Source organism: Quercus lobata, chromosome 8 (assembly GCF_001633185.2).
Source record: "Quercus lobata isolate SW786 chromosome 8, ValleyOak3.0 Primary Assembly, whole genome shotgun sequence".
Taxonomy (NCBI): Eukaryota; Viridiplantae; Streptophyta; class Magnoliopsida; order Fagales; family Fagaceae; genus Quercus; species Quercus lobata.
The window spans coordinates 9,522,195-9,534,414 of record NC_044911.1 but is presented as its reverse complement, the minus strand read 5'-3'; the positions used below and the strand labels follow the sequence as shown (position 1 = coordinate 9,534,414).

Below are 12,220 nucleotides of genomic sequence, written 5' to 3'. Positions count from 1 at the left end.
AATAATCACATTTTTTGGGAGAGAATTTGAGAGAAATAACAAATTTATACTATAAAAGAAGATGAGTATAAGACTACTCAAAAGAAAATGTAGTTGTAAACACCAAATTATCCGAACCATGTTACATAATAGAGTAACATTATATCATTATCTAATGCAATAAGATAACATCTAACAATCAAAGAAAAAAAAAGGATAACAAATTAAAACACAACTAAATCACATCAAATCAAAGTAGAGTTCAACACAAAAATTCATCAACATAAATTAGAGATGTAATAAAGAATTAAAAATCCACAAAAAAAAAGTAGAGAAAGAGATTGTATTCATCTTTTTATGTGGGCAAAATTTGGATTGAATGGAAGAAGGAATATCAAAATTTTCTAGCAAATAAAGTAGGGAGAAGAAAAGTCAAAATAAAAGAAAAATAAAGGTATAGAAAAATTGCAATGTTAAAGTAGAGTGTAGTGGGGATATAAAAAGGTAAAAGTTGGGGGATATTGGAGGAAGTATAATTGTAAAGTGAGAATTTAATAAGGAGAAAAATAATTAAAAAAAAAAAGAAAATGTTAAAAATAGGTGGATGATATGCCTGTTGATATGACATAACAGATAATAATTAGATATATATAAATATAGACGTGGCTAAACAACTTTTAGATATATAGTTTTTTTTTTTTTTTTTGTTGTTGAGGGAAAGACATATATTATATATTATATATAGATAATAATTAGGTATAAATATATATTTTAAGTTTATTAGGTATAAATTAAGACAAATGTTGAAGTTTGGCGAGATGTCACGTGCGAGTTACTTGTGGCCATAATAGAAGTTGGGTGAGGGTCACGACAGAATACCAGGTGGGAAGTTACATTAATGGAAGAAAAAGTCGTTTTAATTAACTACAAATCTATGAACCTTTTTTTTTTTTTTTTTTCATTTATCTTTATTTTAATTTTCGTTAAGAGTAAGATTTTATTAAAGAAGGCATGAAGGCCAAAAGGGGCAAAACATATTGTACTACTAGCTAGCTTTAGGAAAAATCTGAAAAATGATCTCCAACATAGGTTAGGGTCAAATACAAATCTTCCGTATCATATTTTGTGTTTCACTTTATTTTTCACAAATCACAACTTGCTATATGTTTTTTTTTTTTTTTTTTTTTTTCATTTTCATTTTAAACTTTGGCTATTTTATAAAAAAAATTAAACAAATACATGACAAGTTATGATTAATAGAACATATAATAAATCCAAAAAAATGTACACATATTTATATTCAGTTAGGTTTCCAAGAATTACTCAAAAGCAAAACAAAACAGCTATAAACTCATCCAATTTGAAAGAGATGAAAGAATGTCATTAATTCAATCATCAATCCCTCTCAACTCAAGGTGCCCCCACTAGGAATTTTGTGCGATTGTAATGGACATTTTGTCCATCCTCCCTTATTGTTTTGACTCCAAATCATGTATTCCTTTTTGATAATTGCACGAAGGATCGCTCCACTCATTTCAGGATTGTGACTAATTACAAGAAACGAAACAACTTTCCATAAAATATTTTTGTCAAAATAAACAGAAGTTAAGAAAAAACAAAAAAATCTAATAAGTTTTCAAGACTGTCCATGTAGGCAATGTCTTAAAGACATTGTTTATTACCGACATAATATACACCTCATCCAACTCATCTGCTCTATAAATTAAATCCCAACCGTGCACTGAACCCACATACCTATTTGAGAGAGACACACAGAGAGAGAGAGAGAGAGAGTAAGGTTTGCTTAGCACAATGAAATGCAAAGTACTGCTACTGACTTTCTTCATCATCATTATAAGCTTCAATCTCTCAGAGGCTCAAATGGTTCCAGCCATTTATGTGTTTGGAGACTCATTGGTAGATGTGGGAAACAACAATTACCTCAAGCTCTCTCTTGCCAAGGCCGATCTCCCTCACTATGGCATCGACTTTCCTAACCAAAAAGCAAATGGGAGATTCACTAATGGCATGAATGCTGCAGATTTTCTTGGTAAGTTAATCAAACATATATCCCTTTTATTCTTTTATTTATTTATTTTCTGTTCACTGTACCTTCACGTGCTGGAAAGCAATATGTTGTTTTCGTTTTTTATATTTTATTTTATTATTATTTTAACGTAAATTTCTATGTGAAATGAATGGAACATTTTGTGGCAGCTGAGAAACTAGGATTGCCAACTTCACCACCATACTTTTCTCTAGTAGATGATTCAAACAACAATAATAACGTTTCGTTTCTAAACGGTGTTAGCTTCGCTTCTGGAGGTGCCAGAATTTTGGATGGCACCGACCCATATGTGGTAAGGGAATCAAAAACCTTTCACTATTTAATGCTATGTTTTGTGTCTTTAAGACTATTATTTTGTTTGATTCTCTTCAGTTTTTCTGTACCATTTTTTTTTTGTATTGAAGCTAAATTTCTTGGTATGAAGCTCACATAGATTACTATATTAGTTTCTTCTACAACGTAAACCTTTATTAATTAAGCTACGCCTACGCCCATGATTCTCTTCCTTCACGGTTATGCAATAGTTTGCTTATGTGTGTAAGTCTTATTCATCAAAAGACGTGACCCAATTGAGTTCTTATGTAGCCAATTTTTTTTCCAATTTCAGAAACTAACATAGCCCACATGAAATTTAAAGACCACTGAGCTACAGAAAAGACCTGATGAGGCCCAAAACTGGGCTTTTGGAATTTGGCCCATATACCTAAAGCCAGAAATTTTCAATTCAAGTAGCAGAAAAAGCCACTCTGTATTTGACAATTGAGGTGCTAAAAGCCCATTGGTCCTTCAACATTGTAGAAGAAAAACAAAAGATTAATACACAAAAAATAATTGATTAACATATTTCACATTACTTGAGTTAGTCATTTGTAAGTTTTTATTGGTTCTTATTTGAGTTTATTACTGATATCACTTATTGTTAATAATTTGTAACATCAGCAAATATCAAATTTTTTGTGCTTATTAACTTTCTCAAAAAAAAAAAAAAAAAAGATGTGGAAGACATCTTCGTCTAACAATTTGGTGACATGACAAGTCGTGAGAATGATATCATTCCCAAGTGGTCCAACTTTGATGCTAGTTTTATTATAGGGTTTTTCATTTTTTTCAATATAAAAAAGTGGTATTCGATCATTTAGTTATAATATTCTATTACTTATTTATAATATTTCTGTGTTGTGTATCCAAGAGTTAGGTCCTTTTGGATATACATTACTGTAAGTTTCCTTAAAAACCTTCTCCCCTATTCTCATGTATGTGTTAAAAATATTTAATATTCTAAAAAAAAAAGATTTAGATTCCTCGAAAACCAAATTGATAAACCCACTACCCACTACTCAGTATTCTTGGGAGTTTTATCTAGGGATGGCAATTTTTACCCGATCCGCGGGTACCCGGTCCGGTCCGACCCTAATGGGTCGGATTTTACCCGGTCCGATTAAGAATAGGGTCGGGTATGGGTTTTTTAAAAAAAACCCGAAGCGGATCCGGGTCGGGTCCGGGTTTTATTAAAAAAATCCGAGACCCGACCCGAAACCCGACCCGGATAAAAACCCGGTACTGTATATTACAAAAATACCCCTCCTATATATATAACCCTTATAATCTAACCCTAAACCTAATCTCTCATTCTTCTGTTCTTCAGCATACTCAGAACCCACGCCTCCCTCCCTCCCTCCCTCAATCCTCACCCTCACTCCGACAGTGCGAGATCAGCCAACTCTCTCACCCCCGGTCCAACTCTAGCCGCCGTCCCAAGCCTTCGTCGCCGTTCCAAGCGTTCGTCGCCGTTCCAAGCTCTCTGTCAGTGTCACCGGTCCCAAGCTCTCTACTCTCTCAACTCCGTTTCATCCTCGCCGTCGCCGATCTCACATTGTCGCACAGTCCTCTGCCCCTCTCATCTCATCTTCCTCGCCCATTGCCACAAGCGTGACACGGCCTCTCGTTCTCCATTTTTTTTTTTTTTTCTGGGTTCAGTTTGCCTCAACCGTGTGAGTTTGTGTTTGTGTTTGAGTTTATGATTTTTGAAAGGGAAAAATGAAAATCATAGATCTGAAAGTTGTGTTTGGTTTGTAATTTTGAAAGTGAAAATCATAGATCTGATTAGGCCAAAGAGGAATCCTTTAAAAATGAGTTTAAAACTATATTCTATAAATTTTATTATTTACTCATCTCCATAATTTATATTTTGTGTACTAAAAGGAAAAAAATGCGCAGAGGAATTGGCAATGGCCATTCAAAATTTTTTTTTTTTTTTGGTTGGGCTGTGGATTGGGCCCAAATCTAGTAGGGCTTAACGGGGCCCACGGGGCCCGCGGGGTCCGACGGAGACGGGTCCGGGTCCCGGGAAAAAAACCCGGTTAGTAAACGGGCCGGGTTCGGGCTTCGGGCTAAGACCCACGGGTCGGGTCCGGGTATGAAAAAACCCGGCCCGAACCCGACCCGTTGCCATTCCTAGTTTTATCATAGCCAATTAGTTATTATAATTACTAGGAAAAAAAAGATGTTTAGCTGACAAATTGTTTTGTTTTATATTCACTCGTGCAGTTCCAGTCAATACATTTAACACAACAAATAGACTACTTCTCGACCGTGTATGAAGACCTGTACAAACAGCTAGGATCCTCTGGTATAAAAAATCATTTATCAAAATCTATTTTTGCCGTTGTGATTGGAAGCAACGACATCCTTGGCTACTTCAGGTCGTCCGATCTCCAAAACAAGACTACCCCACATCAGTACGTGGATTCAATGGTCCTTTCACTGAAAGATAAATTAAAGGTAACTAAGTTGTTACTTTAATTTTAGGAAACAAGAAACATTATAGTGTAAGGTTGCATAGGGGTCAAGTCAAACCAAATTTTAGCTTGTTAGAACTCTGTTGATGAAAAAATGGTACTATTCAAGATTGGCTTGAGCTCTAGTTTAGCTTAGCCTATCAAGCTTGAGTTGTGCTTAGCCAGTAAAATTTGAGCTTAGCTTGTCAATTCTTTGAGTAGGCTTCACTTGGCTAGCTTGACTCCTTTAAAGTCTCAATTCTAGATAGTGACAATAACATGAATTTGTTGCATATTATCTTATATATATAAAAATTGTCCAGAAGTAAATATTGAAGCTATTTGTGACTTGTGAGCCTCGTCAAACCGTGACAATTTATGGAAAGGACTTTCTCATATAGAAAATGTACCTTAAAACTAGACCTTAATCTCAGTTCAATGTTCATTAATTGATAAGCCAGCTGAGCAAACCTTTTTAACAAGTCAAATTATTGTGATTTGTATATTATGTAATTCAATTTAAGTCTTTGCTGATCATTTCTTTATCAAAACTTTGTGCAGCGATTATACAGTTTTGGTGCACGTAAATTTGTGATTGTTGGAATTGGGACAATTGGATGCTGCCCAGCAAGGAGGACGGAGACCAAAAATGAAGAATGCCGCGAAGAAATAAACTTCTGGTCTATTAAGTACAATAAAGGCCTTATTTCAATGTTGCAGGAACTGAAGTCTGATCTTAAAGACATACACTACTCCTACTTTGACACTTACAAAATCTTGCTTGACTTCATTCAGAGACCAGCTACATATGGTACAACTGATCATTTTCTTTTTATAAAATAGAGATAAAAAAATATAGATTCAAAAATCCAATTACAATAACAAGTTAGCAACCAAGCCTTTTAATTTTAGAATTTTGGGTTCAGTTATAGATCCTTAACAGATTAATCAGGTCAGTGACATGCATTCATTTATGTCATTATATTCTCTGAAATCATACTTTAGGTTTTAGGTCAGAAAGTCCAAAATTGACACATTGTTAAGTTGGCACTACTTGGTTTTTCGGGAGTACCATGTCCTTTTCATTTTTCTACCTTTAGTTTGCTTTCCTTTCAATTTTTCGTGATAAAAAAGAGTGATTAAAGACCTTTAATATTTGATTGCAGGATTTGTAGAGGTTAAAGCTGCTTGTTGTGGGCTGGGGACCCTTAATGCTGAGATTTTTTGTCTGCCAATTGCAGCCTATTGCTCCAACAGAAGTGACTACATCTTCTTTGATCGAGTCCATCCTACAGAGGCAGCTCATCGCATTTTTGTGAATAATATATTTGATGGTTCTTTGCAATACACATTTCCAATAAACGTGAAGCAGCTAGTAGCTATTTAAGCTCACCAATAAAGACAACCCCTATATTTGTAAGATGTTACCTCCTAATGATTGTGCCCCTTTTAGAAGGTCTAAACATTAAAAAGCAATACAAAATTTTTTCATCTATGGTTAGGATTAGTAGTGATTGACTTTTAGCGAAGGGACTTAGGTTTTAGTATATATGCATCAAGATAGTTGACCATAAAAATAAGCTCTCCCAAACTAATGCAAGAAGTTTTTTTTTTTTTGCATGGTTTCTTTCTCGTTATACTTACAAAAGAAAGTTCAAACAAATTGATAATATACCCTTGATATGAGGTTCACATGTTTAAGTTTCTTTCTATTCATGTTATACATAATTTTAATTAATGGAGAAAGTGGGTTCTAGTTAGTTCAACTCGTAAAGTTTATTGTTGTCGAATAAGAAATCTAGTGTTCAAACCCCCCTCCTCCAACACAAAAAACCGATTGATATATTAACCTAATAATAAAGAGCAATCATCATAGAGCAAACGTCATAGGTTGAAATTCTATCATATCTTAAAAAAATAATTAAAAAATAATAATGGACAAAAATAACCACTCAAACAAATATTGGATACTCATGAATCATATAGAAAACATTACGAGGCCATCTTCAAATTCTGTATTGATTATCTTGGCACGGTTTCTTTCTAGTTATAGTTACAAAAGAAAAATCAAACAAATTGATAATATACACTTGTTAGGGCAGGGGCGTAACCTAGAGTTTTCGCTTGTCTTTATGAAAAATCCAAATTATCTTCTATAAATAAATGAATATCAGAACATCTCATTTGACACCTTAATCCAACCCAAAAGAAAAAAAAAATGATGAGAGAAAATTATATCCAATTTGAGGAAAAAATTATGATGATGATGAGAAGTATTTTTTTTTTGAGAAAGAAGAACTTGAAATTTTTTATTAAGTGTTAGGCAAATCCACCTGATAAGTTGCAAAAATTTGGATAGGAACATCCTCCATCCAAACTGAAAAACCAGTGACATGACGTGCATGTCTAGCTAGGTTGTGAGCAACATAATTCCCTACCCTACCAACATGTTGGAAAGAAATACAAGTAAATAAATTTGCCATCAATTGAGAATCCCGAAGTAACAGGCCATATGAAGCTAATGAAGGAGAATGATCCCTTAGTGCAGCCATGACGATCATCGAGTCTCCTTCAAGAATTGCTTTGTCGAAGCCTAGCTCTAGGGAGAATTCAAGTGCTCTACATGCTGCCAAGGTTTCCAGGTTGACAACTGAGTGTGGGATTGGGATATTTTGTGATAAAGAAGCCATGACCATGCCTTGACTATCTCGAACAACCACGCCAATTCTTGCTCTGTCTTCATCCTTGAACGCCACTCCATCAAAATTAATTTTAACCCAATCCACCAAAGGAGGTTGCTAACGTACCTAAGCTGGTGTTGCTACTATGGGCTTCCTTGGCTGTGCTGACCGAAACTCCTAGAGGGAGTGATAGGCTTTCTGAGCTATCTGATCGAATGGCCAACCTGGTGGAGAGGTTCTGACCTTATTCTGCCGAAACCATATATTCTAGGTAAGCATTGCGAAGAGTTCACCATTACAGCCCGATTCTAGAACATGAAGGAGGACTTGAGGAAATGTTTGGAACTGGGTGGTACTCCTAAACTCCATTGTGGATCATCCTCCCATACCCGAGTTAGACCAGAGCATGACCACAAAGAATGTAGAACATCTTCCGGACATTGTGAGCAAAGGGAACACAAGTTGAATCTTCAATAACATATCGATGAACCAGATTTGAGTTTGTTGGGATAGCATTTCGATATGCTCTCCATACAAAATTACTCACCTTACACAGGACTGCCAGTTGCAAAATCCATTTCCACAGTGATTTTGTTTGCACTAAAGCCTGATTCCTTGGTGGAGATGACCTTCAGACTTTAGTTTTCAGGAAGTAATATCTTGAATTGGCTGAATAAATACAGAACTGCACAAAAGGCCAGAACGGAGCATCATCACAAAGCTGTCGGTTGAGATGGATTTTCTAAATTTCACTTGCTTCTTCTTGGCTGAACACTCTAGACAGAAAGGTCGAATCCCATGAGTGTATAGCTGGGTTTATAAGAGAGCTAATAGTGGCTTCTTGTAACTCTACAACTAGAGGTCCTTGCAATGATGGGCAGCTAAGAGAAGGTAACCATTTGTCACCCCACAGTTTGATTGACTCACCATTTTCCACCCTCCACTTTGCCCCTTTCCGAATAACCTCCCTTCCGATTAAGATATTCCTCCATGCATACAAACCACCTTGACCCTTTTTAGCTTCCATGATAGAACAACTTGGAAATAATTTAGATTTAAAAACCATATAGAACAAAGAGTTTTTATCATGTTAGAGTCTCCGAGTTTGTTTTGCTAAGAGGGCATCATTGAACAAAGATAATTCCTTAAAACCATACCACCTTCCGATTTTGGCTCACACATTTCCTCCCATTTCACCCAATGTATCTTCCTTCGCTCACCCCTTTGGCCCTACCAAAACTTTCGAATCAAACCTTCAATTTCATGACAAAGGCCTAGTGGGAGTTTAAAGCAACACATTGAATAGGTTGGAATTGCCTGCACCACGGCCTTTATCAAGACTTCTCTACCTGCTTGAGACAACAATTTTTCTTCCCATTTTTGTAATTTTCTCCAAATTCTTTCTTTTATGTAGTCAAAGCTTGCTTTTTTGTGTTTCCTCATTGGTGATGGTAGCCCCAAGTATTTGTCAAATTGCTTTATTTCTGGAACTCCTAATGCTCCCTTGATCTCCAACTTCATAGCCTCATTGGTGGACTTAGAGAAAAAGATGGCAGTTTTCCCACGATTAATTTGCTGCCCCGATAAGCTTTCATATCGTGCTAGGATTTCCAACATCTTTTGGCATTCACTTCTATTAGACCTGCAAAATAACAAACTATCATCCGCAAAAAGCAAATGGGTTAGTTTAGGACTTCTTCTGCTTAATCCAAATCTGTGAATGGCTCCCTCCCTCTCCGCCTTAGAGATTAGGCTATGGAGGCCTTCTGTACAAAGTAAGAAGAGGAATGGTGATAGTGGGTCGCCTTAACGAATCCCCCTTGTAGGTCGAATCAATCCCTTAGGTTCACCATTATCCAATACCGAATACGATACGATTTTCACACAAACCATCATGAGGTTTATCCACCTCTCATTAAACCCCAATTTTCTCATCACCTTCTCCAAAAAAATCCACTTCACCCTGTTATAAGCCTTGCTCATATCCAATTTCACTGCCATATAACTTGATTTTGCAGATTTATGAACATTCATGCTATGTAATGTCTCAAAAGCTACAAGAATATTATCAGATATTAAACATTAAACGGTTTTTTGTAAAAGCACTTTGATGTTCAGAAATTATAATTGGTAAGATTTTTTTGAGTTGATTTGCTAATACCTTCGAAAAAATTTTATATAGCACATTACAAAGATTAATGGGGTGATAATCAGAGACGGAAATTGGGTTTTTGATTTTTGGGATTAAAGTCAGGAATGTATGATTCAAAAGGTGAGGTAAAGAGGTTGAATTGAGGTAAGATAAAATAGTTTTAGTGACATCACCACCAACAAGTTTCCAATAATTTTGGTAAAAGAGTAGAGGCATACCATCGGGGCTAGGAGCTTTCAATGGAGCCATTTGCTTCAAGGCAGCTCGCACTTCCCATTCCATGAATTCTTATGAGAGCTTAGAGTTCATTTCATCATTAACAATACTTGGCATTGAGTCCGTATCCTCAACACCAATCACCGGATTTGATGACCCAAAGAGCTCTTGAGAAAACTCTATGAATGAATTGGCTACCTCATCTGAATTGTGGACCCATCGGCCTGAGGAATTGGTGATACCATTAATTCTATTGCGTCTAGTCCTCTAAGTTGCTCGGCTATGGAAGTACTTGGAATTTTTATCACCCCCAACCAACCAGAAACTTTTTGCTCCCTGCTGCCACTTTGTATTTTCTTTGATCATCAATCCATTAATTTACTTTGTGGGTTCCCTAACCAAAAAATTGCAACCAGATTGCAATGACGCATGTTCAGCCTTCACCAAAAGCTTTTTCTACTCGGTAAGCTCTCTACGAACACTCCCAAAATTTCGACGACTCCACTGAGTTAATTCAATCCCACATTTGACAATTTTCTTCATTACTTGAACCTCAGGATCACAAGGAATCGAAGCTCTCCAAACTGCCTTCACTGTTCGCCCACACCCTTTATTCGAGAGCCACATTTCTTCAAACCGAAATGGCTTTGAAATAAGGGGAGGTTCAAGACCATCGGGTACAATCCAAATAGGCACATGATCCGAAGTGATGCTGTGGAGGTGAAAAACCCTTGTTCTTGCAAACTGTTGAAGCCAATCATTAGTACAAAAAGCCCTATCAAGCCTTTCCCATATGGACTGACTGCTTGCAAAGTGTTTGCTCTAGGTGAATTTGGGACCCGAATATCCAAGATCCAAAAAACTACATGCATCCACTGCATCTCGAAAAAGCTGCATTTGATTGTGACTTCTTCTATTGCCCCCCAATTTTTCTTCGCTACTGAGCAACTAATCAAAATCGCCTATGCATAACCAAGGGATTTGAAATTTTCGATTTAGCCTTTAGAGTAAATTCCATGACTCAGATCTTCTCTGTGTTTCTGGTTCTCCATAGAATCTAGTAAATCTCCATTCCAAGGTAGTATTTTTATTAATAATTACATCAATATGATTCTTATCAGAGCCTTCGAAAGTAATAGCTATTGTGTCTCTCCAAAATAGAACTAAACCTCCACCCCTAGCTTCTCTTGGTACAACAAACATGTTCTCAAATTGTATCTTTCATTTTACATCTCTTTGCCTTGTTTTATCTACCCATGTTTCGGCTATAAACACAACAGAGGGATCTTTAGCCTGCACAATGTTAGCAAGCTCATTCTCTGTACATGGGTTCCCAAGCCCACGACAGTTCCAAATTAAGCAACTTATTGTGATTGATAGGGCTGACACACAACCTCCACCATTGAAAAAGAAGAATTCCCATCATCCTTTGAAACCAATCTACGCTTGCCTGGTAACTCTAGATGATCACCACCGACTCTCTTACCACAAATTATTTTTTCTGCCTTGTTATTTTCACCACCATTGCACGTGCTTGATATTTTCTTCCCCCTCTGGTACATGTTTTTTGGGGAGTGGTGGTGTTAATTTTTTGTTGGGTAGATTGTGCATGCTCACGGTCAGGCCCCTGAACTTGTTCACATGCATGTGCTAACCCTACCTCACGTGCCCCTCTCCCTTCCCTTGCTTCACCACATTGATTCTGAGGAATAAAGTCAGCATTGATTGCCTCTTTTGCATTTAGTTCCTCATCCGTGTTTTCCAAATTTGAATAGGGCCTTATCAATTTCCCTTATTTGGATGTCGAACAACTCAATGAACGAGACAGATTTGGGAAGTAATATCTCTGAATTAATATTATTCTCCCTTAGAATCTAGTTTGAATTTGGGCAAGATTCATTTGAGATTGACTTCCCGTTTGGAGTAATTGCAGTATCTGTTTGTAACGCATTCTCCATGCCTATGGTTTTAGCATTTAATTGCTCCCCACATTTATTGCTTCCTTCCTCCACCGATACCTCCATGTCGGACTGAATATTTTCTGATGAACTCGTCCCTGAATTTTCCACCACTGGAGCTGGACATGGACTGACTTCCTTAAGTCCTCGAAAATTGGATTTTCTTCCTTTATAGAAACCTGGAACGAAAATTACATTTTTTTTCCTTTTGGCCAAATATGGTGCAGCCTTCAAACTAGAATTGAATTGTTGCTAATCTGGGGAGAGGGTGCCTTTGCTTTCGATCCACAAGTCACAGTTCTTATCACTATGAGTTAGTTGCCTACACCAGAAGCACAGGTTTGGCAACCTTTCATACTTGAATCGGATACAGTGTTTTGCTTCATTCT

General features: G+C 36.6%; 1 protein-coding gene across 1 annotated transcript; it reads left to right on the top strand.

Moving 5' to 3' along the window:
• Nucleotides 1-1,754: 1,754 nt before the first annotated feature.
• LOC115954975 (GDSL esterase/lipase At5g55050-like) lies at nucleotides 1,755-6,427 on the top strand. Its single transcript, XM_031072988.1, has 5 exons — nucleotides 1,755-2,029; nucleotides 2,197-2,339; nucleotides 4,595-4,828; nucleotides 5,386-5,635; nucleotides 5,991-6,427. Exons 1-5 carry the CDS (start codon nucleotides 1,792-1,794, stop codon nucleotides 6,209-6,211), a joined length of 1,086 nt encoding a protein of 361 aa, XP_030928848.1. The 5' UTR covers nucleotides 1,755-1,791; the 3' UTR covers nucleotides 6,212-6,427.
• The last annotated feature ends 5,793 nt before the right edge of the window (nucleotides 6,428-12,220 follow it).